We start from the raw sequence: 26,916 nt of genomic DNA, 5'->3' as shown, positions 1-26,916 counted from the left end.
GAGGAACCGAGGAAGTGAAACGATTACACACCAATGGCTTCAACAGGGAGACATGAAACACGTTGGAGATCCGCATGCCAGGAGGAAGCGCAAGGGCATAGGCTACCGGCTTTACCCTGCGAAGCACTCGGAAGGGACCAACAAAGCGAGGCGCCAGCTTGGGAGTGGGCACTCGAAGGTTGAGGTTGCGGGTGGACAACCATACACGGTCTCCGACCTGGTAGGAAGGAGCGGGCGCTCGTCTGCGATCAGCCTGGAGTCTCTGGCGCTGCGCAGAGACCTCAAGGGACCTCTGGATCTGTACCCAAGAAGCACGTAGGACGGAAAGGTGATCCTCCACAGCCGGAATATCCTGGGGAGAGAATACCTCCGGTAACACAGCAGGTTGGAACCCATAATTGGCCATGAAGGGAGACGTCCCAGAGGAAGAGTTCACCGCCGTGTTCCTGGCAAACTCAGCCCAAGGCAGGAGGTCAACCCAATTGTCTTGGTGATCGGAGACATAGCAACGAAGGAATTGCTCCAAGGCCTGATTGGATCGTTCTGCGGCCCCATTGGACTGAGGGTGGTAGGCCGAGGAGAAAGAGAGATGAATCCCCAACTGGGAGCAAAAGGCGCGCCAGAACCTGGACACAAACTGACTCCCCCGATCCGACACAATCTCCTTGGGCAAACCGTGCAACCGGAAGACCTCCCTGGCGAAAATCGTGGCCAACTCTTGTGCAGAGGGTAACTTCTTGAGAGGAACACAGTGGCACATTTTGGAAAACCGATCCACAATCATGAGAATGACCGTATGGCCTCGGGATGCAGGGAGGTCCACAATGAAATCCATCCCCAGGTGTGACCATGGGCGCTCCCCGGTGGCTATGGGTTGCAAAAGGCCCAACGGAAGGTGCCGAGGGGACTTACTCTGGGCACAAACGGAGCATGCCGCTACATATGTGGCGATGTCGGAACGTAGAGAAGGCCACCAGAACAGACGTGAAACAGCCCAGGACAGCTGATTCTTACCAGGATGCCCCGCGGCCTTGGAGTTATGGTAGGTTCGCAACAACCGAGTGCGCAACTCCTCAGGCACAAAACACCTGCCGTTGGGTCTCCCAGAGGGAGCACCAGATTGAGCCGCCAAAATCTGCTCACCCAGGGGAGAGGTCAGGCTGGTGCGAATGGCGGCCAGGATCTGATTCGGAGGTATGACCGAAGTCGGAATCGACTCCTCCCCGGACAGCTCGGAGTACTGCCGTGATAAGGCATCCGCTCTGATGTTCTTGGAACCGGGTAGGTAGGAGACCACGTAATTAAAACGTGACAAGAACAGAGCCCATCTGGCCTGACGTGGTGTCAATCTCTTGGCCTCAGAAAGGTAGGTCAGATTCTTGTGGTCCGTCAGGATGAGAACCGGAACCACCGAACCCTCGAGCAAGTGCCTCCATTCTTTAAGGGCCTGCACGATGGCCAATAACTCCCTGTCACCAATCTGATAGTTGCACTCCGCGGAAGACAGTTTCCGGGAGTAAAACCCACAGGGAAGCAGAGGACCCTCTGGTGTTCTACGCTGAGACAGAAGGGCGCCTACTCCCGTCTCAGACGCGTCCACCTCGAGGACAAAGGGCAACCCAGGGTTGGGATGCGACAGAGGCGGACTTTAGAGCCTCAAAAGCTCGGATGGCCTCGAGCGGCCAGACCTGGAAATTACTGCCCTTCCTGGTCAGATCCGTGAGAGGCTTGGCTAGCATAGAAAAGTCCCTGATGAACTTCCGATAATAATTGGCGAAGCCCAAAAAGCGCTGCAGGGCACGGAGACCACTGGGCTGGGGCCACTGTAAGACAGCCGAAACCTTCTCAGGATCCATGGAGAACCCCTCAGCGGAAATGATGTAACCTAAGAAGGTTACCTGGGATCGGTGAAATTCGCATTTCTCAAGCTTACCGAACAGCCTGTTCTCTCGTAACCGTTGCAACACTCGTCTGACATCCATAATGTGGGCCTCCATGGATTCAGAATATACCAAGATGTCATCCAAATAGACCACCACACACTGCTGCAACAGGTCACGGAAAACATCGTTGATGAATTCCTGGAAGACTGCGGGCGCATTGCACAACCCAAAGGGCATAACCAAGGATTCATAATGACCGGTCCTGGTGTTAAACGCGGTCTTCCACTCATCGCCCTGCCTTGATCCTTACCAGGTTATATGCCGCCCTCAGGTCGAGTTTGGTAAAGACCGTGGCCCCTTTGAGGCGATCGAACAGCTCGGAAATCAAGGGTATCGGGTAAGCGTTCTTGATCGTGATGCGATTGAGACCCCTGTAATCGATGCAAGGCCTCAACTCACCGCCCTTCTTTTTCACAAAGAAAAATCCAGCCCCTGCCGGGGACGAGGATTTGCGAATGTGTCCGCGTGAAAGCGCCTCCCTCACGTACTCCTCCATGGCCTCATTCTCCGCTACCGACAGTGGATAGACTTTGCCACGAGGAGGAACGGCACCAGATTGTAACTCTATGGCACAATCGTATGGGCGGTGCGGAGGTAGGGCAACCGCGCGCACCTTATCGAATACATCCCGGTACTCTTCGTATTCAGGAGGCAACAGAGAGTCCGAGGAAGTACACAGCAACTTGACAGGCCCATGGATGCAACTAGCCCCACACTGCGGTGACCACGAGAGGATCTCGGCCGATCTCCAATCGAAAGTCGGATTATGCATTCTGGAGCCAGGGGTACCCCAAGACCACCGGGTAGTGTGGAGACGAAATCACCTGGAGACAGACCGACTCTCTGTGAACGGCACCAATGGCTATCCCCACTGGAAGGGTCTCATGAGTCACGTGTGGCGGCAGAAGGGGTCTGCCGTCTATCGCCTCAAGAGCCAGTGGGGAACCTCGAGGCTGCAGAGGAATGGAATTGGCGGCAGCGAACACACTATCAATGAACAAACCACCAGCACCAGAGTCCACCAACGCCTGGGTCGTCACCGAGCCCCCGACCCAGGAGAGGACAACAGTGATCAGTGGTTTGTCAACACGGGAAACCGGGGACGAGGAGACTCCACCCAAGATCTGCCCCCGACAGGATCTCAGGTGCGAGCGTTTCCCGGACGGTTCGGACATGCCAACCGAAAATGCCCACCGAGACCACAGTACATGCATCGGCCCTCGCGTCTCCGGAGTACCCTCTCCCCCTCGGACAGGCGAGCAAACCCCAGCTGCATGGGTTCACCCCCAGACAAGTCATCCCCAGGAGGCGTGGGAGGAGAGGGAGGCACGGGTGGGACAGCAAACGTAGGCGCCAATCTGTTAGAAGACCTCCGCAGGCTCTCCTTAAAGGAAGGCCTCTCCCTGAGTCTGGTGTCAATCAAAATCAGGAAAGAAATAAGAGACTCGAGCTCCACTGGTAGGTCCTTAGCTGCAACCTCATCCTTCAAGGCATCCGAGAGACCATGAGAGAAAGCAGCGACCAGAGCCTCATTATTCCAGCCCACCTCTGCTGCCAGGGTACGAAACTCAATGGCGTATTCAGCTACGGATCGTGAACCCTGTCTGATGGACATAAGGAGCTTCGCAGCAGAGGCAGCACGAGCCGGCACATCGAATACCTTCCGAAGAGAAGCAACAAAACCGGAAAACTCGGCAACCACCGGATTGTTGTTCTCCCATAAAGGGCTGGCCCAGGCCAAGGCCTTGTCCGAGAGCAGCGAGATCAAGAAGCCCACCTTTGATCTCTCAGTAGGAAAGGCATGTGGCAGCAACTCGAAATAAATGCCCACCTGGTTAAGGAAACCTCGGCACTGAGTTGGCTCTCCCCCAAAGCGCTGTGGAAGGGGGGCAGAACCGGTCATACCCCGAGACACCGCAGGCGCAGCAACAGGTTTCGGGGTAGACTCTTGCGCAACAACCGGAGCGGCAGTAGGAGCGGGCCCAGGAGCGACAACCGACCCATCGGCAACGGAAGCGAAATGAGCCGTGCGTTCAAGCAGGGTTTGCAACCCCACAGCGAACCGACCCAACAGGTGATCCTGCTGATCAAGTCTGGCAACCAGCGTAGGTAGCGAGGATGGCCCTGTACCGTCAAAATTCATGGCTTGGTCCTAATGTCATGGAACCATGAACCAGACGTACAACAAGAGATAAGTGGAAATAAGAAGGCTTTATTGAAAATCAAGCTGTAAGCAAAAGTCCAAACGGATGGCTAAACCGAAGCAGGGTCTTGCGTAGACAGGGGTCAGGAACTAGAAGGGTAGTCAGACGAAGCCTGGATCAGGAACCAGCAGGGTAGTCAGACGAAGCCAGGATCAGGAACCAACGGGGTAGTCAGATGAAGCCAGGATCAGGAACCAACGGGGTAGTCAGACGAGGCCAGGATCAGGAACCAGAAGCAGCAGCAGTCTTAGAAGCATGTGAACACAGGAGGACCAAGCAAGGAACTGAAGCCACAGACCTCCTATATATATGAGCTAGGCATCCAGCTCCTCCCAGTGGGAAGGAGAAGCCGCAGGGTGGGAGGCTACAAGAAACCCAGAAACCAAGATGGCCGCCAGCACATGTCAAACGAAGGAGAACAGTAAGAAGGTAAGACCATGACAGATGGCCGCACATGCTCAGTTCCATCCTACAACTGCCTCCTGAGCTGTGATAAGGAGAGCATGGACACGCCTTCTGAGCTGTGAGGGAGATCATGGACACACCTCCTGAGCTGTGATAGGGAGAGCATGGACACGCCTCCTGAGCTGTGATAGGGAGAGCATAGACACGCCTCCTGAGCTGTGATAGGGAGAGCATGGACACACCTCCTGAGCTGTGATAGGGAGAGCATGGACACACCTGAGCTGCAGCAGAAAAGACCCTCCCCTTGAGCTGTGATAGGGAGAGCATGGACACGCCTCCTGAGCTGCAGCAGAAAAGACCCTCCCCTTGAGCTGACAGCTTGATATAACTAGCAGAGCAATGAATGGGGAGCTCTCTGGACCCATGTGAGGTACAGGACCGGTTCTAGCTTTATTAGAAAGAGACTGTCATGTCCTATATGATATCTGATTTTTATTTTTTATATCAGTCATGGGAGAACCCCTTTAAGTCCCACCAAATAATAACACGGTCCCCTGATTGCCCCCTAAAAAGTAATGGTGCCCCATTGCCCCTGAATAAATATTAATGCCCCAACAGATAATATCCACCCCAAAAAAACTTGCCCACACCCTACCTTGATCCCCCGACATGTAGGGGTCATTCATGAACAGTTAGTGCCCCTGAGCAGGCAACACAATGCAGTGATATCATCACACTACCTGTGCGCCTCCCATATGAGTCTAGATGTCCCTGTATGCCGCACAAGCACCATGGCTATCCTGCGCTCAGAAAACCTCTTTAATAACGCACTACGTCATACCTCCCAACTTTTTGGACGGTCAAAGAGGGACATTTATGGCTCATTGTGTGAAAGATCAATTTTTCCTGCATATTTATACATTTTAATAGTTCTCTTAGTGCAAAATAACGCAGAAATTTATAAAATCAAAATTGCACCAAATAATGAAATAAAATACAAGTCGAGGTTTAACATATGGATCGGAACCAGACAACACTTTCTGGATAGTGATGGACGAACATCGGCCGGGCGATCAAATGTTCGCGAACCGAGCGTTCGCGGCAGGCCCCATTCACTTTAATGGCAGGCGAACCTGAAAAACTTTCAGGTCACATTTGCAGCCAGCAAACACTTACTAGAAGTGCACAAATAGTCCCACAACATGGACAGTGATATACCAGAGGGGGATCATTGGTAAAAATTCCCACAAAAAATATGTATTTTAATCAGGGGCCATTTTTATGCATCTTAAAGGGAAACTCTCAAAAATGTGCCCTGCTGGAGCCTAGATATTTTTTATTTCCTATAAGTTTGATGTATATAAATGTGCAGCACTCCACGTTTTTGTATCCTGCAGAGTCCATTAAAAAAATGCATATGTTAACGTAAATTTTTTTTCCACCATGGAACTGTATGGTGAACGGACGCCACTGTGCGGCATCAGTCTGAGGCATCTGTTAACGCATACGTTTTTGGTATGCATTAAATGGATGGCGAAAATGTGATGTGAACCCAGCCCTAGTGTCAGAATAAGCACAAGTACACAGCGGAGCAGCGTGGCGGAGAGAGGAGGCCGCCATGTACTGTCTATGTTAGGTGTATTTCTGACACAGATTGTGGCGCAAAGGTCCTTAGCTCCGCAATCTGCATATTTTTCCCAACTCATGCCAGGTCTAAAAAAGAATGGCGTGGGCAGGGAAAGGGATACAGTTATGGCCATCCAGTTATTGGATACCACCGCCATACATTGACCAGATAACACCTCTGTGTAATGACCGGATAATACTGCCATACCGTGACCGGATAAAAGGGTATAAGAGGGCACAGTACAGGGTGAGGGGCACAGTAAGAGGTGGGTGGCACAGTCACATGACCCTGTGACATTAGAAAGTCCTTATGGTGAATGCGGTTTATACGCCACCATAATGAGAGGCAGAGGAGTGAGACAGGGGTGTGATTATGTGGCTAGAGATAAAAAATGTAACTGTTGACCAGTACAGGTCCCAAAAATTAGGCAATTCATCTGACAGCAAAGAACTTTGGATTCTGTGGCTGGAGGTGCATTAGGCGGTCACAGGATAAATATGTAACTGTCGGCCAGTACAGGCCCCAAAAATTAGGCAATAGGCATTCACCTGACATAAAAGTCCTTTTATGCCGCTGTATATACATAAGGCAAGGACCAGTCTTTGTTCTGGGTGGTGGCAGATATGTGTGGGCTGGCATGAGGAAATTCAATTACACGTGGTCATCACAGGTGTTGAATTCCTCCGAGATCCATGCTTCATTCATTTTTAAAAATATGAGGTATTCCACACTGTCGTGAGCTAGGCGAGTGCGCTTATCGGTCACGATCCCCCCTGCTGGGCTGAACATCCTTTCGGACAGGACACTCGACGAGGGAAAAGCCAAGAGTCCCATGACAAATTGTGCCGGCTCTGGCCACAGGTCAAGCCTGCACACCCAGTAGTCCAAGGGTTCCTCGCTTCTCAGAGCGTCCACATCGGCCGTTAACCCAATGTAGTCAGACACCTGTCGGTCTAGGCGTTCCCTGAGGCTGGATCCGGAGGACTGCTGTCGATGGGTTGGCTGCAAGAATGATCTCATATCCGAAGTGACCAACACATCTTCAAACCGCCCTCTTTTTGCAGGAGAGGTACAATTGGTACCCGCATCTGTTTCGCTGTGGGTGGAAATTCCTCTGCCAGTGCCCGCAACAGCAGAATGCAGCATCTCTCGCAGCAAGCCCTGGAAATGCTGCATTCTGACAGCCCTCTGTGATGCTGGTAACATGTCTGCCATTTTGTGTTTGTATCGGGGGTCTAAGTACGTTGCCACCCAGTACAGGTCCTTGACCTTTATGCTTTTTATACGGGGGTCCCTCTTCAAACACTGGAGCATGAAGGCCCCCAATTGCACTATTTGGAAGCGGTGGAGCGCCCTGTCTCTTGCTCATCGCCCAGGAGAATGTCATCCTCGGTCTCCTCCCCCCAGCCATGGACAACACGGACAACACCAGGGATCCCCGAAAAGTTTAAAGCCTGCTCTTATTGCTCGTCCTCCACCTCCTCCCCCCAGCCACCCCTTCCTCCTCTGACTCCTCTTCAGACTCCTGTTGTTGACTTGTCTCAGATGGAGTAGCCCCCCCTGGGAATTCATTCAGCATTGCGACTTCCTCATCTTCTAGCTCCTCGACGGCTTGATCAAGGACACGACACAATGCACGCTCCAGAAAGAAGGTGTAAGGTACAATGTCACTGATGGTTCCCTGGCTGCGACTGACCAGTTTGGCGATCTCATCAAATGGCCGCAGAAGTCTGCATACGTCGCGCATGAGCAGCCACTGGCGCGGTGAAAAAAAACCAAGCTCCCCAGATCCTGTCCTGCCGCAGGGTTCGTACAGGTAGTTGTTAATGGCACGTTGCTGCTGGAGCAGCCTATTAAACATATACAAGGTGGAGTCGGGCAGTCATAAATCAGACGTCTGACGGGCAAGTGGTGTCGCCACTGAATGTCGGCAAGGCGAGCCATGGCAGTGTAAGAGCTAAAATGACCAGAGATTTTCCTGGCCTGCCACAAGACGTCCTGGACCCCGGGGTATTTGGCAACTAATCGCTGCACGACTAAGTTCAGGACGTGTGCCATGCACAGCACGTGTCATTTTGCCCTGTTTCAGCGCGCTCAGCAGATTGGCACCGTTGTCGCACACCACTTTACCAACTGTCAAATTGAGCGGGGGTAGCCACTGATCGGCCTGTGACCGCAGAGCTGAAAGCAGTGCAGGACCGGTCTGGCTCTTGGCTTCCAGGCACAACAGCCGCAGCACAGCATGGCAACGTCTCACCTGGCACGTCAAATATGTTCTGGGGAGCTTGGGGGGTGCAGAGGAAGAGGCGGTAGCAGTGGAAAAGGAGGAGTCAGCCGAGGAGGAGACGGAGGATGGAGTAGGAGGAGGAGAAGAAGAGGCAGGCCTGCATGCAATCCGTGGCAGTAACACCAAATCCACACGGGTGCCACGGGTTATATGTTTGACGGCCGTCAGAAGGGTCACCTAGTGGGCAGTAAAAGTAATGTACCTTCCCTGCCCATAATTGCTAGACCATGTGTCTGTGGTCAGATGTATCTGGGCACCGACACTGTGTGCCAAAGATATATTAACTTGCCTCTGAACGTGGCCATATAGCTCTGGGATGCCCTTCTGGGAGAAATATTTCCTTCCGGGGACCTTCCACTGCTGTGTGCCAATGGCCACAAATTTTCTAAAGGTCTCCGAGTCCACCAGTTTATATGGCAGTAGTTGGCGGGCCAGCAGTTCCGACAAGCCAGCAGTCAGCCGTTGGGCAATTTTCCGGCGTCATCATTTTTTTTACGCTCAAACATTTGTGCCACGTAAGCCTGCCTTGTGCCAGATGAGCGCGACGACGGCATGGTGGAAAGTGGAGTGGAGGACAAATGGGAGGAGAGAAGGAGAAGAGGCAGCATGTGGAGCACCGGGAGTGTGGCTTTGTGGGTTCTGACGGCGTTGCTCCCACTGGGCTCAGTGATGGGAGGCCAGGTGCCTTCTTAAGGCGGTCGTTCCTAGGTGAGTGTTGGGCTTACCGCGACTTATGCGTTGACAGCACAGGATGCAGATGGCAACACTATTATCAGCAGCTGACACGTTAAAAAAAGCCCACACTGTGGAGCCATGGGCCGGCGTCCTGGGAGAGCAAGATGTGACCGTGCATCGTGGATGGGTCGCTCCAGATACATTTGCAGTCTGCTTTTTGCCTCATGTGCTCTGCGAGTTCTGCCTGCTTCTCCTCGATATCTGCTGCTCCGTCTCTCCCTCTGAACTCCCCTCCTCTTCCTCTCTTGTGGGCACCCTCGTGACGTCCATCGACACGTCATCATTGTCATCTTCACCACCACTGACATTATAGATCTCGGAGTAGGCAGCAACAGCGGGGACCACCCTCCTTTGGCTGATCTGGGTACTGTCGTCAGACCGCTGGGTGGCGGCCGTTGCTACCTCTTCTTCCTGATCTGATGCCAAAAATGGCTGCGCATCGGTAAGGTCTGGGAATGGATGGGAAAATAATTCCTCTGACTTGAGTGGAGGGGCTATGGTGGTGGTGGTGGTGTCTTTGGGGGTGCACACAGCAGAGAGTGAGGAGGGTGCAGATACAGAGGATGAGGAGGGTGCAGAAGTGGAAGACTGAGTGAGCCACTTAACCAACTCTGGTGTGTCCTTTGACATAATCGCACGCACCTTCTCCAACTTCCCACTTAGGCTCCGGCCTGGTGCACCTGCCCGACCCTTACCACTCCTGCGAAATGTCCTGCCTCTTCCTCTGCCTGTCATTTTCAAAATGACCCTGTGACAAAGTCCCTAGAGAAGAGCAGTATTTGTGGAAGCTGATATATGGCAGGCCTCAATCAGTTGTTAGTTGAAGCTGGTATATCACCCTCAAGCAGTAATTTTGTGGACGCAGGTATATGGAAAACCTCTATCACTATGTTGTGGAAGCCGATAGATCGCAGCCCTCAATCAGTATTTTCTGGAAGCATACAAATGCTTCTATGTTAGAAAGTAAATTTTAAGTATATCACACCCCTCTATGTATCACACCTATCGATAGAACAACGTTACCAGGACTTAAACGTTACTTAAAAGGACTTTTGTGGCCCTATTAGCTAGCGTTTGGTGTCCCCAAGTTCCTAACAGCCTGTCCCTGCTCCACACAAAAAACACAATGTAAAATGGCTGCTAGATCGGTTCCCCGCCCGACATCGCACATGCCGCGGTCAGCGATGGCCGCGGCACATGAAGGGTTAATGCACCGGCATCGGTGATTTCACCGATGCTGGGGCATGCAGCAGGGGTCCGGCTAGCAATGACTGCTGGACCCCCTACATGTACATCACGGGTCTTTAAGTCCTGGAAAGAAATGACGTACATGTCCTTGGAAATATTCAGTATAAAATAAAGTTTTTAGTTGTACGTTACAAACCTCAGTACATCTATCTGCTCTCCCCACCAAGGTACCAACCCAAAGAATTCATCTGAAAAATCACTTTCTTCTGTGTCTGTCCCACAAGCGCAATGCCTTCCTTAGGCATCGGGGCTGCCTTCCAGTGGAGAGCCTGTGAGATCTAGCCCCCTGGATCTCACAGGCCCCGGAAGCCAATGCATTCCCCGGAAGCCAATGCATTCCAATACAGAAGTATTGGAATGCATTGTAAAGGGGGTCAGACCCCCAAAAGTTGAAGTCCCAAAGTGGGACAAAAAATAAAGTGAAAAAGAATTTGAAAAAATAAAGTTTTCCCCCCAAAAAATTAAAAGTTTCAAGTAAAAAATAAAATGCATTTTCCCAAAATAAAGTAAAAAAGAAAATTTGTAAAAAATAGGGAAAAAAAGAAAAGTAGACATATTAGGTATCGCCGCGTCCGTATCGACCGGCTCTATAAACATATCACATGACCTAACCTCTCAGATGAACACTGTAAAAAAATTAAAATAAAAACTGTGCTAAATAAACCATTTTTTTTATCACCTTACATCACTAAAAGTACACCACCATGCGATCAAAAAGGCGTATGCCCACCAAAATAGTACCAATCTAACCGTCACCTCATCTCGCAAAAAATGAGCCCCTACCTAAGACAAACGCCCCCCCAAAAAAAAAATATGGCTCAGAATATGGAGACACTAAGACATAGTTTTTTTTTGTTTTAAAAATGCTGTTATTGTGTAAAACGTAAGTAAAAAAAGTATGCATATTAGGTATCGCCGCGTCCGTAAGAACCTGCTCTATAAAAATATTACATGACCTAACCCCTCAGACGAACACCGTAAAAAATAATAATTAAGAACTGAAAAAACTATGGCTCTCAGAATATGGAGACACCAAAACATGATTTTTTTTTTTGTTTCAAAGATGATATTATTGTGTAAAACTTTAATAAATTTAAAAAAGTATACATATTAGGTATTGCCACGTCCGTAATGACCAGCTCTATAAAAATACCACATAACCCAACCCCTCTGGTGAACACCGTAAAAAAATGTAAATAAAAACTGTGTAAAAAAAAGCCATTTTTTGTCACCTTACATCACAAAAAGTGTTATAGCAAGCAATCAAAAAGTCATACGCACCCCAAAATAGTGCCAATCAAACCGTCATCTCATCCCGCAGAAATCATACCCTACCTAAGATAATCGCCCAAAAACTGAAAAAACTATGACTCTCAGACTATGGAGACCTTAAAACATGATTTTTGTTGTTTAAAATATTAAATATGTAAAACTTACATAATACATATTAGGTATCACTGCATCCGTAATAACCTTCTCTAAAACATGATCACATGACCTAACCCCTCAGGTGAATACCATAACAAAAATAAAATTAAAACGGTGTGAAAAAAGCAATTTTTTGTCACCTTACATCACAAAAAGTGTAATAGCAAGCAATCAATAAGTCATATGCACCCGATAATAGTACTAATCAAACCGTCATCTCACTCCGAAAAAAATGCTTTGTTATGTAAAACTGAAACAAACAACCAAAAAATGTCATATTTGGTATTGTCGCGTCCGTAACAACCAGCTCTATAAATATACCTCATGATCTAACCTGTCAGATGAATGTTGTAAATAACAAAAAATAAAAACTGTGCCAAAACAGCTATTTATTTATTACCTTGCCTCACAAAAAGTGTAATATAGAGCAACCAAAAATCATATGTACCCTAAAATAGTGCCAAAAAAACTGTCACCTTATCCTGTAGTTTCCAAAATGAGGTCACTTTTTTTGAGTTTCTACTCTAGGGGTGCATCAGGGGGGCTTCAAATGGGACATGGTGTCAAAAAACCAGTCCAGCAAAATGTGCCTTCCAAAAACCGTATGGCGTTCCATTCCTTCTGCGCAATGCCGTGTGCCCGTACAGCAGTTTACAACCACATATGGGGTGTTTCTGTAAACTACAGAATCAGGGCCATAAATATTGAGTTTTGTTTGGCTGTTAACCCTTGCTTTGTAACTGGAAAAAAATTAATTAAAATGGAAAATCTGCCAAAAAAGTGAAATTCTGAAATTGTATCTCTATTTTCCATTAATTCTTGTGGAACACCTAAAGGGTTAACAAAGTTTGTAAAATCCATTTTGTATACCTTGAGGGGTGTAGTTTCTAAAATGGTGTCACTTTTTAGGAGTTTCTACTGTAGGGGTGCATCAGGGGGTCTTCAAATGTGACATGGCAGCTTAAAATTATCCCAGTGAAATCTTTCCAAAAACCATATGGCGTTCCTTTCCTTCTGCGCCCTGCCGTGTGCCCGTACAGCAGTTTACAACCACATATGGGGTGTTTCTGTAAACTACAGAATCAGGGAAATAAATACTGAGTTTTTTTGGGCTGTTAACACTTGCTTTGTTAGCGGAAAAAAATGATTAAAATGGAAAATCTGCCCAAAAAGTGAAATTCTGAAATTTCATCTCTATTTTCCATTAATTCTTGTGGAACACCTAAAGGGTTAACAAAGTTTGTAAAATCAGTTTTGAATACATTGTCGGAACTGCTGGCCCGCCAACTACTGCCATATAAACTGGTGGACTCGGAGACCTTTAGAAAATTTGTGGCCATTGGCACACAGCAGTGGAAGGTCCCCGGAAGGAAATATTTCTCCCAGAAGGGCATCCCAGAGCTATATGGCCACGTTCAGAGGCAAGTTAATATATCTTTGGCACACAGTGTCGGTGCCCACTAACACTTGCTTTGTTAGCGGAAAAAAATGATTAAAATGGAAAATCTGCCCAAAAAGTGAAATTCTGAAATTTCATCTCTATTTTCCATTAATTCTTGTGGAACACCTAAAGGGTTAACAAAGTTTGTAAAATCAGTTTTGAATACATTGTCGGAACTGCTGGCCCGCCAACTACTGCCATATAAACTGGTGGACTCGGAGACCTTTAGAAAATTTGTGGCCATTGGCACACAGCAGTGGAAGGTCCCCGGAAGGAAATATTTCTCCCAGAAGGGCATCCCAGAGCTATATGGCCACGTTCAGAGGCAAGTTAATATATCTTTGGCACACAGTGTCGGTGCCCAGATACATCTGACCACAGACACATGGTCTAGCAATTATGGGCAGGGAAGGTACATTACTTTTACTGCCCACTAGGTGACCCTTCTGACGGCCGTCAAACATATAACCCGTGGCACCCGTGTGGATTTGGTGTTACTGCCACGGATTGCATGCAGGCCTGCCTCTTCTTCTCCTCCTCCTACTCCATCCTCCGTCTCCTCCTCGGCTGACTCCTCCTTTTCCACTGCTACCGCCTCTTCCTCTGCACCCCCCAAGCTCCCCAGAACATATTTGACGTGCCAGGTGAGACGTTGCCATGCTGTGCTGCGGCTGTTGTGCCTGGAAGCCAAGAGCCAGACCGGTCCTGCACTGCTTTCAGCTCTGCGGTCACAGGCCGATCAGTGGCTACCCCCGCTCAATTTGACAGTTGGTAAAGTGGTGTGCGACAACGGTGCCAATCTGCTGAGCGCGCTGAAACAGGGCAAAATTACACACGTGCCGTGCATGGCACACGTCCTGAACTAAGTCGTGCAGCGATTCGTTGCCAAATACCCCGGGGTCCAGGACGTCTTGTGGCAGGCCAGGAAAATCTCTGGTCATTTTAGCTCTTACACTGCCATGGCTCGCCTTGCCGACATTCAGTGGCGACACCACTTGCCCGTCAGACGTCTGATTTATGACTGCCCGACTCCACCTTGTATATGTTTAATAGGCTGCTCCAGCAGCAACGTGCCATTAACAACTACCTGTACGAACCCTGCGGCAGGACAGGATCTGGGGAGCTTGGTTTTTTTTCACCGCGCCAGTGGCTGCTCATGCGCGACGTATGCAGACTTCTGCGGCCATTTGATGAGATCGCCAAACTGGTCAGTCGCAGCCAGGGAACCATCAGTGACATTGTACCTTACACCTTCTTTCTGGAGCGTGCATTGTGTCGTGTCCTTGATCAAGCCGTCGAGGAGCTAGAAGATGAGGAAGTCGCAATGCTGAATGAATTCCCAGGGGGGGCTACTCCATCTGAGACAAGTCAACAACAGGAGTCTGAAGAGGAGTCAGAGGAGGAAGGGGTGGCTGGGGGGAGGAGGTGGAGGACGAGCAATAAGAGCAGGCTTTAAACTTTTCGGGGATCCCTGGTGTTGTCCGTGTTGTCCATGGCTGGGGGGAGGAGACCGAGGATGACATTCTCCTGGGCGATGAGCAAGAGACAGGGCGCTCCACCGCTTCCAAATAGTGCAATTGGGGGCCTTCATGCTCCAGTGTTTGAAGAGGGACCCCCGTATAAAAAGCATAAAGGTCAAGGACCTGTACTGGGTGGCAACGTACTTAGACCCCCGATACAAACACAAAATGGCAGACATGTTACCAGCATCACAGAGGGCTGTCAGAATGCAGCATTTCCAGGGCTTGCTGCGAGAGATGCTGCATTCTGCTTTGTTATGTAAAACTGAAACAAACAACCAAAAAATGTCATATTTGGTATTGTCGCGTCCGTAACAACCAGCTCTATAAATATACCTCATGATCTAACCTGTCAGATGAATGTTGTAAATAACAAAAAATAAAAACTGTGCCAAAACAGCTATTTATTTATTACCTTGCCTCACAAAAAGTGTAATATAGAGCAACCAAAAATCATATGTACCCTAAAATAGTGCCAAAAAAACTCTCACCTTATCCTGTAGTTTCCAAAATGGGGTCACTTTTTTTGAGTTTCTACTCTAGGGGTGCATCAGGGGGGCTTCAAATGGGACATGGTGTCAAAAAACCAGTCCAGCAAAATGTGCCTTCCAAAAACCGTATGGCGTTCCATTCCTTCTGCGCAATGCCGTGTGCCCGTACAGCAGTTTACAACCACATATGGGGTGTTTCTGTAAACTACAGAATCAGGGCCATAAATATTGAGTTTTGTTTGGCTGTTAACCCTTGCTTTGTAACTGGAAAAAAATTGATTAAAATGGAAAATCTGCCAAAAAAGTGAAATTCTGAAATTGTATCTCTATTTTCCATTAATTCTTGTGGAACACCTAAAGGGTTAACAAAGTTTGTAAAATCCATTTTGTATACCTTGAGGGGTGTAGTTTCTAAAATGGTGTCACTTTTTAGGAGTTTCTACTGTAGGGGTGCATCAGGGGGTCTTCAAATGTGACATGGCAGCTTAAAATTATCCCAGTGAAATCTTTCCAAAAACCATATGGCGTTCCTTTCCTTCTGCGCCCTGCCGTGTGCCCGTACAGCAGTTTACAACCACATATGGGGTGTTTCTGTAAACTACAGAATCAGGGAAATAAATACTGAGTTTTTTTGGGCTGTTAACACTTGCTTTGTTAGCGGAAAAAAATGATTAAAATGGAAAATCTGCCCAAAAAGTGAAATTCTGAAATTTCATCTCTATTTTCCATTAATTCTTGTGGAACACCTAAAGGGTTAACAAAGTTTGTAAAATCAGTTTTGAATACATTGAGGGGTGTAGTTTGTAAAATGGGGTCATTTTGGGGTGGTTTCTATTATGTAAGCCTCACAAAGTGACTTCAGACCTGAACTGGTCCTTAAAAAGTGGGTTTTAGAAATTTTCCGAAAAATTTCAAGATTTGCTTCTAAACTTCTAAGCCTTCTAACGTCCCCAAAAAATAAAATGGCATTCACAAAATGATCCAAACATGAAGTAGACATATGGGGAATGTAGAGTAATAACTGTTTTTGGAGGTATTACTATCTATTATAAAAGTAGTGAAATTGAAATTTTGAAATTTGCTAATTTTTTTGACTCAATTTCACTGTCATGAAGTACAATACGTGACGAGAAAACAATCTCAGAATGGCCTGGATAAGTAAAAGCGTTTTAAAGTTATCACCACATAAAGTGACACTGGTCAGATTTGCGAAAAATGGCCTGGTCCTTAAGGTGAAAAATGGCAGGGTCCTGAAGGGGTTAATATTTTTGTTGTGTATTTTTTCTTTCTAATGTGATGTGTGCCATTGTACATCTTAATCTGGAAGCAACTTACATAGGGCTATGTGTATTTACATATTTTTCATGTTTTTCTTCAGACATTTTTGAGAAATCTACAGGCCATACCTAGAGCCTGCTGCGTTTTGAAAAAACTAAATAAAAAAACACTGAACCCCCAAACCACACCAAAACTGCATCTCCTAATTCCCTGTTGAATGACAGCAGGTAGCGCTGCTTTTTACCCCAAAAGAACCCCTATGTTTGGAATAATCAGAACTGCTGCAAAACAAAACTGACTTAGTTGCCCATAGCAACCAATCAGATTCCACCTTTCATTTTCCATATGAGCTCTGAAAAATGAAAGGTGGAATCTGATTGGTTGTTATGGGCAGCTAAACCAGTTTTCATGTGTGAAGCAGTTTTTTTTTCTATAAACTTTATTTAAATTAAAAAAATGTAAGTTCTACCATTGTATTTGACCCAGAGTGCCAGACCCAGACTGCGCTATCCAAGTCTTTACAGCAAGGTAGACGGTAAAATATAGGACATGTTCTATCTTTTACGGTGAAGACATGTGTTTCTGTGGGCTTCCATCCCCGTCCCTCCGCACCGCAAAAGATAGAACAAGTCCTGTCTTTTGCCGTATGTTGTGGATCGTGGACTCATTCAAGTCAGTTGGTCCGGACTGCGATGAGGAGTTCACATGGCCGATGCTCATGTTTTTCTGACTCGCAGCTAGCAGTCTGCAACACGGGCACGGCGGCCATACGGTCGCGTAAATAGGGCCTTAGGGTTCACTAGGCTAAAACGGTCTAGTTTTTATAACCGTTGCGTCAGCACCACCTGGAGGTCACATGTGGTATTACAGTTTAAAAAATATACAAAACGCACAACAAAACATAAAAATCAGTTCAGCAGTAAATACCACTCCGTATGTAAAGCCGAATTATTCTGCTGTGATTCATTCCGCACATCAAATCGCACGTTACACTTTGTATCATCCATGTTTTTTTGCATTCTGTATGGTTTTTTTTTGTCTAGAAGGTTGTGTGGGGTTCATTGTCTGAGAATTTTTCCAGCTTTTATCTTCATTATTCATGCTCATGCCATGGAAATCCAAACGAGATGGTGCCCGCTGCTCTGATTAACTCTAATTAGAGTTTTATAATGAGTGTCGCACCCCGGAACAGCGGGGGACGGAATGAATACCCGGTGACATACTTTACTCCTCGTTATTGTTCGCAGTTATCATCCTGTGAAGCAGTGACTGAGGCGGAGACAATGGTTTAGTGAGATGGGAACAACTGCGGCAGGAAATGTACGTGACGGTGAATGGCAACGAAAACTTCACTCAAAATTTTCCTTCTTTTTTTCCGTAGAACATTGACCCAAATAGTCAAAGCTGGATTTCATCCAACCGGGCCATTTACAAAAGGGAAATTACAGTTTTTGTGACTAATTTTTATTAAGAAAAAAATAAAAACAATTACAAATTTTTACACAAAATATGCAAAAATTCTATTTTTATAAAATATCAGTTTTGTTTTTGCTTTCTGTTAGGAGATATGCAGGAGATGAGGACTCTGATGACCTTCACGATGAGGTAGATGATCGCAGCGACACAGGCTGAGATAAATACGATGACGTCCAGGAGGTGCTGCTGATACCAGGGCTGTTGGTAAGAATAGGGCCTAAGATGGCCGCCTCCGCCGGACTGGATGATGTGCTCCACCCATCGTACTAACTGCTGGTCGGGGGGGAATGGACGTGAGCGCAGGATAGTACTCTGCTTCGCTGCTGACGTCTTGTAGCTGTATGAAAAAAAGAAAGTCATTTGTCCAAAATAATGTGACCCCTCTAACATTAAGGCTCCTCTGCGACATTTGGTCAAAACTAAGCTTTACCGGGAATCGTATGCAACTACCATGATATTTTGCAGAGTCAGATGCAATTTTCTTTCTTTGGGGAGGAGGTGCACAACCTGTAGCACAGGGACCACTTGCAGAGGCCCACCACCATAGATCAGTGCAGGGCTACATGACAGCGCCCTCTAGTGGCTGCTCAGTTGTAACTTTCCTGTCTTGTGTGGCTGGCATTGTTGTCAGGGACACTGAATGACTAGCATTGTTGTGGGGGCACTGTATGACTGGTATTGTTATAGAAACCCATTGTGTGGCTGCCGCTGTTATGGGTTCACTCTATGACTGGTACTGTTACAGAAGCCCACTGTATGGCTAGCACTGTTGTGGGGGCACTGTGTGGTGAGCTTTGTTGGAGGGGTCACTGTTTGGCTGGTACTGTTAAAGGGGACCACTGTATGGCTAGTGCTGTTGTGGGGGCACTGTGTAGCCAGCACAGCTGTGGGATGCACAACATGTGGATGGCAGTGTTGTGATAGTCCACTCTGTATCTGGCACAACTGTGAGGGGACACTATGTGGCTGGCACTGTTGTAAGGGAGCCTGTGTGACTGGCACTGTTGTGAGGGAGCCTGTATGATTGTCACTGCTGTGAAGGGGCACTATGTGGCTGGCACCATTGTGAGGGAGTCTGTGTGACTGGCTCTGTTGTGAGAGGGTATGTGTGACTGACACTATTGTGAGGGGGCACTGTGTGACTGGCACTGTTGTGAGGGGGCACTGTATGTCTGGCACTGTTGTGAGGGGGCACTGTATGTCCGGCACTGTTGTGAGGGGGCACTGTGTGTCCGGCACTGTTGTGAGGGGGCACTGTGTGTCCGGCACTGTTGTGTTGGGTACTATGTCACTAGCACTGTTGTGAGGGGGTAATGTTGTGAGGGGGCACTGTGTGGTTGGCACTGTTGTGAGGGGATACTGTGTGGCCGGCACTGTTGTGGGGTGCACTGTGTGGCTGGCACTGTTGTAATGGTGCACTGGCTGGCACTGTTCTGGGGTGCACTGTGTGGCTGGCACTGTTGGGGTTTGCACTGTGTGGCTGGCACTGTAGTGAGCGGCACTGTGTGACTGGCACTGTTGTCAACGGGCACTGTGTGACTGGCACTGTTGTAAGGTGCACTGTGTGGCTGGCACTGTTGTGTCTGGTACTATGTGACTGGCACTGTTGTGAGAGGCACTGTGTGTCACGGATTAGAGTGGGGGTAACTCTAATCCGTGTGATGTTATCATACGTGGAAGCTGCTTGACCAGGACAACAGAATTAGGGAGCAGGTCACCTCCTATCGCATCCCTAATCTGACCCTGACTCCTAACCATATGAACCAACCCTGATGGTGGGAGGGCTCATACACCGGAACCTATAATCCCTGCTAGCACTCAGGATTGCCCTGGAACAAAGAGCAGGGTAAGACGACCTGTTCCTCGTAGGCACGGAGGAACAAGAGTACACTGGCCAAGCTGCAAGGAAACAGAAACATAAACAGTCTATGGATATGGCAGGAGGGTGAAAAGTATTTCCACACCTACCTGCCACAGACAAACTGAATGGATCCCGTGCACACAAGCTGGTGTTCACACCCAACACAAAAGGACACAGCACACCACAGCACACGCACATAAACATACAGGGACCCAGATCCATAGCTATAATAATAACAGACACCACATAAACATAAAATGACATCACGTATAAACTTATGACCACAAGGGTGGCCCTCACTGGCAGATGGTATTAGAGACCAGGAGGGTGCCTCCAGCTTACTACAAGGCTGGAGTACCCCTCAGCTTCAGATCTCCACAGAGGCTTTATAGCCCGAAGTGGCCACACCCACACAGACACACACAGGAAAGGGAATTAACCCTTCCAACACCAACCAGGGAAGTGAAACCACTTAAAGGGGAATACACACACAATAAACACACTGGAGCTGTTACCGCCAGCAACGACATGCGTGGCAACTATGTCCTGGGAGTCAGCCAAAAGGCCAAGACACTGCCACCACATGTACAATATATACAACACGTTGCCACGGGCAGCCACCAGTGAAGGGAAGTGTCACAGTGCACACCTACATAAACCTCTTGCACACCAGACATACAAAGTGCATACATACAAGGAGAGGTTGCCTGAGACAACCGCATGCTATGACAGCGAGCAGCCTAGCAAGCAGCTCCAGCTGCTCTACTGCCACATACCTTATGTTACCAGCGGCAACCACAAGTGAGACAACATACTAGCGGCCCTCACCTGTGATTGAACGACCAATCCAGACCGCAGGCAACAGCCTGCGGTTCAGAAGTCACGACCATGACCATGGTCGTGACACTGTGTGACTGGCACAGTTGTAGGGGGGAACTGTGAACGGCACTGTTGTGAGGGGCACTGTGTGGCTGGCACTGTTGCGTGGGGTAATGTGTGACTGGCACTATGGTGTGGGACACTGTGTGACTGGCAGTGTTGTGAGGGGGGCACTGTGGGGCTGGCACTGTTGTGAGGGGCACTATGTGGCTGGCACTGTTGTGAGCGGCACTATGTGGCTGGCACTGTTGTGAGGGGCACTGTGTAGATGGCACTGTTGTGAGGGGTACTGTGTGGATGGCACTGTTGTGTGGGGTACAATGTGACTGGCAGTGTTGTGAGGGGGCACTGTGTGGCTGGGGTGCACTGTGAGACTGGCACTGAGGGGTGGGACACTGTAAGAACAGCACTGTTGTGAGAGGCTACTGTGCGGCTGCCATATCTTCCATACCGGTAACATGCGCACCTACCTAGTCTTTTTTTCTCTTGTGTGCCAAAAAGCCCCTCCCCTTTTCCTTAGGGCCTACTATTAATTTGCCCGAAAATTCTGACATGGGAATACCCCAGTAGCGATGCCCATGTGATGAGAGCAGGGTAATAGCGTGGCCTTCTGAGGACTCCCGTCTGCACCATACTGTTACAACAGAGGTCTGTCAGGGGTTAAAGCAATAATCCAACCTACCGGCTATTCTCTATTATTTCTCGCATGGTGTTTGCAAAGTTCTCGGCCTCCATTAGATCTGGTGGAATAAATGTTCCCATGTCCTTTGCTTTAATGCGGACCATATTTTCATATTGGTCTCCAAAAAGTGGGATCCCCACCACGGGAACTCCGTGGTACACGGCCTCCATCAGACTATTCATTCCTCCATGTGTCACCAGAAGGCGCGCTTTGGGGTGGCCTACAATGAAAAATAATCATGTAACAGACAATAATATTTGATGCCATGAAAAACTCAGTTATACAGTATTTAGGTTTCTTTCAACATTTTGTAAATTGGAGATAAGAAAACTTGAATTTCCAGTTATTTCATGTCGTCTCCTCCATTTCTGTGCAGTGCTTTCAAAATTCTACTGGTTGCCCCTGGTAACAGACAGCGGTTAAGCTCCATCTCGTTGTCAGACTGTTATAGCTAATAGTTTAGCTATAACTGTGTAATCTGTGCTCCCACAATGCACTGCCCCCTGGTCACGGAAAACCAACAAGCTCTGGATTTCGTTTTAGACATGAATGAGAAGAAAACATCACTGAAAATCAGCACAAAACAAGCAAAATTGTTACAAAATAAATATAATTTTTGGAAATGGTTGTTGAAGGTCAAAACTGCCCACCATCTAGGTCTTTTTGACCTAGCTGTTAGGTGTTGGAAGCGGTGTGCTGTCGGTGTGTACTTCAACTAATTCAAATTAATTGTAGTGTTATATCTAGTATCTACTTAGTGTACTTTGCTGCCTTCTAGTGGTCAATGTTATATTTGGTTTATGATGTTATCTATGCTGTAATTTCCATGTTATTAACCTTAACCCTCTAACTCGTCCTCCTTTGTGAGTTCACATCCTGTGTCCTTCAGTCTTTTCCTGTTTGTCAGACATGCATTATACAGCTGGAGAGACGAAGCTGAACTCGGCTCCCTGCTTCATTTATGCGAATAAACAAAGTGTCACGTCATAGACGTGAAACAAAGCAAGTCTCGCAATATTTGCCGCAAGTTTGCAAAGACCTCCTCGGAGTCCATACATTTTAAGGTAGGACGGAGGCTGTATTGCTAAGAAAGTTTTCAAAGGAATCGTTTTCGGATACAGCAATCCTCACCAGATTCGCTCAACACTAATCATTTCTCAAGGTAAATTCAATAAATTACCTAAAGGCATAGCCATTGCATCTCTTCCACTGGAATTCTACATGCAACTGGTGTCACTAGGGGAATGATTATAGCGAGTTCAATCTTCCATTGCTTATACAAGAGATTGCCACTCACACTTATCAGATATTTTCTTCACGTACATACTGTAGGTGGTAAAATGCAGTGGGTACATGACGATATGCACACATGACGTACAGGCTCCTGACAGTCCAGACAGACCACCAGTAGTTAGGATCGTTTGATCCACTGACAAGCACAAGCAGCTCCGAGAATTTTGTTGTCCACCATCCACACACAGGGGGCCTCTTCATTACAAATTCCTGTCTCTGCCTGGTCCATTTCCAGGCACTGAGTGGGGGTAACTCTAATCCGTGTGATGTTATCATACGTGGAAGCTGCTTGACCAGGACAACAGAATTAGGGAGCAGGTCACCTCCTATCGCATCCCTAATCTGACCCTGACTCCTAACCATATGAACCAACCCTGATGGTGGGAGGGCTCATACACCGGAACCTATAATCCCTGCTAGCACTCAGGATTGCCCTGGAACAAAGAGCAGGGTAAGACGACCTGTTCCTCGTAGGCACGGAGGAACAAGAGTACACTGGCCAAGCTGCAAGGAAACAGAAACATAAACAGTCTATGGATATGGCAGGAGGGTGAAAAGTATTTCCACACCTACCTGCCACAGACGGAGGCTGTATTGCTAAGAAAGTTTTCAAAGGAATCGTTTTCGGATACAGCAATCCTCACCAGATTCGCTCAACACTAATCATTTCTCAAGGTAAATTCAATAAATTACCTAAAGGCATAGCCATTGCATCTCTTCCACTGGAATTCTACATGCAACTAGTGTCACTAGGGGAATGATTATAGCGAGTTCAATCTTCCATTGCTTATACAAGAGATTGCCACTCACACTTATCAGATATTTTCTTCACGTACATACTGTAGGTGGTAAAATGCAGTGGGTACATGACGATATGCACACATGACGTACAGGCTCCTGACAGTCCAGACAGACCACCAGTAGTGAGGATCGTTTGATCCACTGACAAGCACAAGCAGCTCCGAGAATTTTGTTGTCCACCATCCACACACAGGGAGCCTCTTCATTACAAATTCCTGTCTCTGCCCGGTCCATTTCCAGGCACTTAGCAGAAGAAAATCTGGTGTCACAGCGCCCATTACATGTCCACCCACTAGGTGGTATTCAAATAATACCTCAATACAGTGCTGAAATAATACTGCTATACACTGCCAATAATGGACTAAATGGAAATATAGCATCGAATAAACAGAGATCTTTATAAAAGCATAATAAAAATTTAAAAACAGGACAGCAGAGTGTCTATGTGTTACGGATCTATACACACTGATCCTTACCCATAGGTGTAGATCAGAAACGCTGTGAAGCATATATTCCGCCACACAATGACAACTATCTGCAGCAGATCACTTTATTTTTCAGATCTGAACGGTTCTTACCCAACAAATCGTTCTGGGACAACCAGTCCATGATCCTGACATTATGGGAGAGGTTCAGTTCTTTCGGCCAGCATGACTTGTCATATCTCCAGATGACTTTCTGAGGGATCTTAGCAAATCCATCATTCATCTCCTTCAGAAATTCCACTAGAGGCAGTGAAGAAATCATTGACCCCAGTGTCACCACTATAAAGCCGGACTCCCCCGATTCTGCTATAAAGTCTTCTAGTTCCTGCAGAGTACAAAACAGTAAAATAATAACAGCATATGAGACAGTAAACTTATTAGTGAGTGACCAATGCCAGGTAGCTGCTGGGATGCATCATGAGAGGCTTAGGTGCTCCTGACAAGAACATAGTGAATTCTGATTGCCGTAGTTGGAATTGGGAAGGAATTTTCCCCCTAATATGAGGAAATTGGGATCCGCCTAGTATGGGGTGTTTTGCCATCTTCTAGATCCACATTTTAGGATTGTAGGTTGGACATGATGGACTTTTGTCTCAACAGGATAAATTATGTTCCTTTGATGTCTTCATTTTCAAAATGAGCTGAGATGTGTGTTACTGTCCCCACCACAGAGACCCCACATACAGTGCCAGTCATAGTGACTCCTGTATAGTGGTGGCCAGAGTGCCCCTTATAAGGTGTCAGCCACAACTCATATAGTAGCCCTGTATACAGTGGGAGACCCAATGCCCTGTATATATTGTAAGCAGTAGTATCACTTCTACACTTTCTATATAGTGCCAGACCGTATATCTGAATACAGTATCAGACTGTCACGACTATGTGTTTGGTCGTGACTCTTTGTGTCGCATGCAGTTGTCCACGGTCTGCTTGTTGTCTACCGCAGGCGAGGGCAGTTAGTATGTTGTCTCAGGTGTGGTTGCCGCTGGCAACATGATGTTTGTTGGCAGTGTAGCAGCCTGAGCTGGTTGCTAGGCGGCTCGCTGTCAAGGCATGCGGTTGCATCTGCAACGTGTGTTTGTATGTGTTCACTTTCTATGTTTGGTGTGCACGGGATTTAGTTGAGTGTGTATTCCCCTTTAAGTGACACTTACCTTGTCTGGTGTTGGAAGGGTTAACTCCTTTCCTAGTATGTGTGTGTGGGTGTGGCTGCTTGGGCTATTTAGCTCCTGCTGGATGCCTGTAGCTGAGGGGTACTCCAGCCATGCTCTATGCTGGAGTCATCCTCCTGGTCTTATATGCCATCTATCCAGTGAAGGCCACCCTTGTGGTCATAAAATATATGTTATGATGTTAAGAAGATGTTTTTATGCTCTCTATGTTGTTTGCAGCTATGGGTGTCCTGGGTACCTGTGTGATTTGTGTGTGTGCTGTGTCCTTAATGTTTGTGTGGACATCAGTACTTGTGCATGGGTTCCAGTCAGCGTGTCTGTGGCAGGTAGGTGTAGTACTGGTTTAACTCACCTGCCATATCCATATGCTGTATATGTTTCCCCTCTCCTTGCTCCTTGGCCAGTGAGACTCCTGTTCGTCCGTGTCTAGGAGAAACAGGTCGTCTTACCCTGCTCCTAGTCCAGGGATTTCCTGAGGGCTAGTAGGGACCCTAAGTTCCGGAGTATGAGCCCTCCTACCATCTGGGTTGGCTCATACGGTTAGGAGTCAGGGTCAGAATTAGGGACGCGCTAGGAGGTGACCTGCTCCCTGATCCTGTCGTCCTGGCCTAGCAGCTACCCTTATCCTATTGACATTGCATGGTTGAGGGTTTCCCCCATCCTCAGCTGTGACACAGACCCTATCCCCTTTATACAGCATCAGGCCCTGTACCCCTTATACATTGTCAGACCCAATTCCATGTATACAGTATGAGACCATATCCGCCTTATTCAGTTAGTACCTACCGTGGGATGCGAAAGTTTGGGCAACCTTGTTAATCGTCTTGATTTTCCTGTATAAATCGTTGGTTGTTACGATAAAAAATGTCAGATAAATCTATCATATAGGAGACACACACAGTGATATCTGAGAAGTGAAATGAAGTTTATTGGATTTACAGAAAGTGTGCTATAGTTGTTTAAACAAAATTAGGCAGGTGCAGACATGTGGTCTCTGTTGTTGTCATTTTATTGATTCCAAAACCTTTAGAACTAATTATTTGAACTCAAATTGGCTTGGTAAGCTCAGTGACCCCTGACCTACATACACAGGTGAATCCAATTATGAGAAAGAGTATTTAAGGGGGTCAGTTGTAAGTTTCCCTCCTCTTTAATTTTCTCTGAAGAGTAGCAACATGGGGGTCTCAAAACAACTCTCAAATGACCTGAAGACAAAGATTGTTCACCATCATGGTTTAGGAGAAGGATACAGAAAGCTGTCTCAGAGATTTCCGCCGTCTGTTTCCACAGTTGGGAACATATTGAGGAAATGGAAGACCACAGGCTCAGTTCAAGTTAAGGCCTCTTTCACACTTGCGTTGTCCGGATCCGGCGTGTACTCCACTTGCCGGAATTACACGCCGGATCCGGAAAAACGCAAGTGTACTGAAAGCATTTGAAGACGGATCCGTCTTCAAAATGCGTTCAGTGTTACTATGGCACCCAGGACGCTATTAAAGTCCTGGTTGCCATAGTAGTAGTGGGGAGCGGGGGAGCAGCATACTTACCGTCCGTGCGGCTCCCGGGGCGCTCCAGAATGACGTCAGAGCACCCCATGCGCATGGATCATGTGATCCATGCGATCACGTGATCCATGCGCTTGGGGCGCCCTGACGTCACT

General features: G+C 47.6%; 1 protein-coding gene across 1 annotated transcript in view; it reads right to left on the bottom strand.

The window, feature by feature from the left end:
• Positions 1 to 18,055: 18,055 nt before the first annotated feature.
• UGT3A1 (UDP glycosyltransferase family 3 member A1) overlaps positions 18,056 to 26,916 on the bottom strand; it is a 29,064-nt gene continuing 20,203 nt past the window's right edge. The window contains exons 5-7 of the mRNA XM_044294772.1: positions 24,178 to 24,409; positions 21,506 to 21,725; positions 18,056 to 18,420 (exon numbers count right to left, since the gene is read on the bottom strand). Of these exons, the coding sequence (XP_044150707.1) occupies positions 18,144 to 18,420; positions 21,506 to 21,725; positions 24,178 to 24,409 (729 nt within the window). The 3' untranslated portion in view covers positions 18,056 to 18,143. The remainder of the gene's footprint in view (positions 18,421 to 21,505; positions 21,726 to 24,177; positions 24,410 to 26,916) is intronic.

This window comes from Bufo gargarizans, chromosome 5, assembly GCF_014858855.1.
Source record: "Bufo gargarizans isolate SCDJY-AF-19 chromosome 5, ASM1485885v1, whole genome shotgun sequence".
NCBI lineage: Eukaryota > Metazoa > Chordata > Amphibia > Anura > Bufonidae > Bufo > Bufo gargarizans.
Note: the sequence above shows the minus strand (reverse complement) of the source record. Positions and strands in the feature narration are given on the sequence as shown.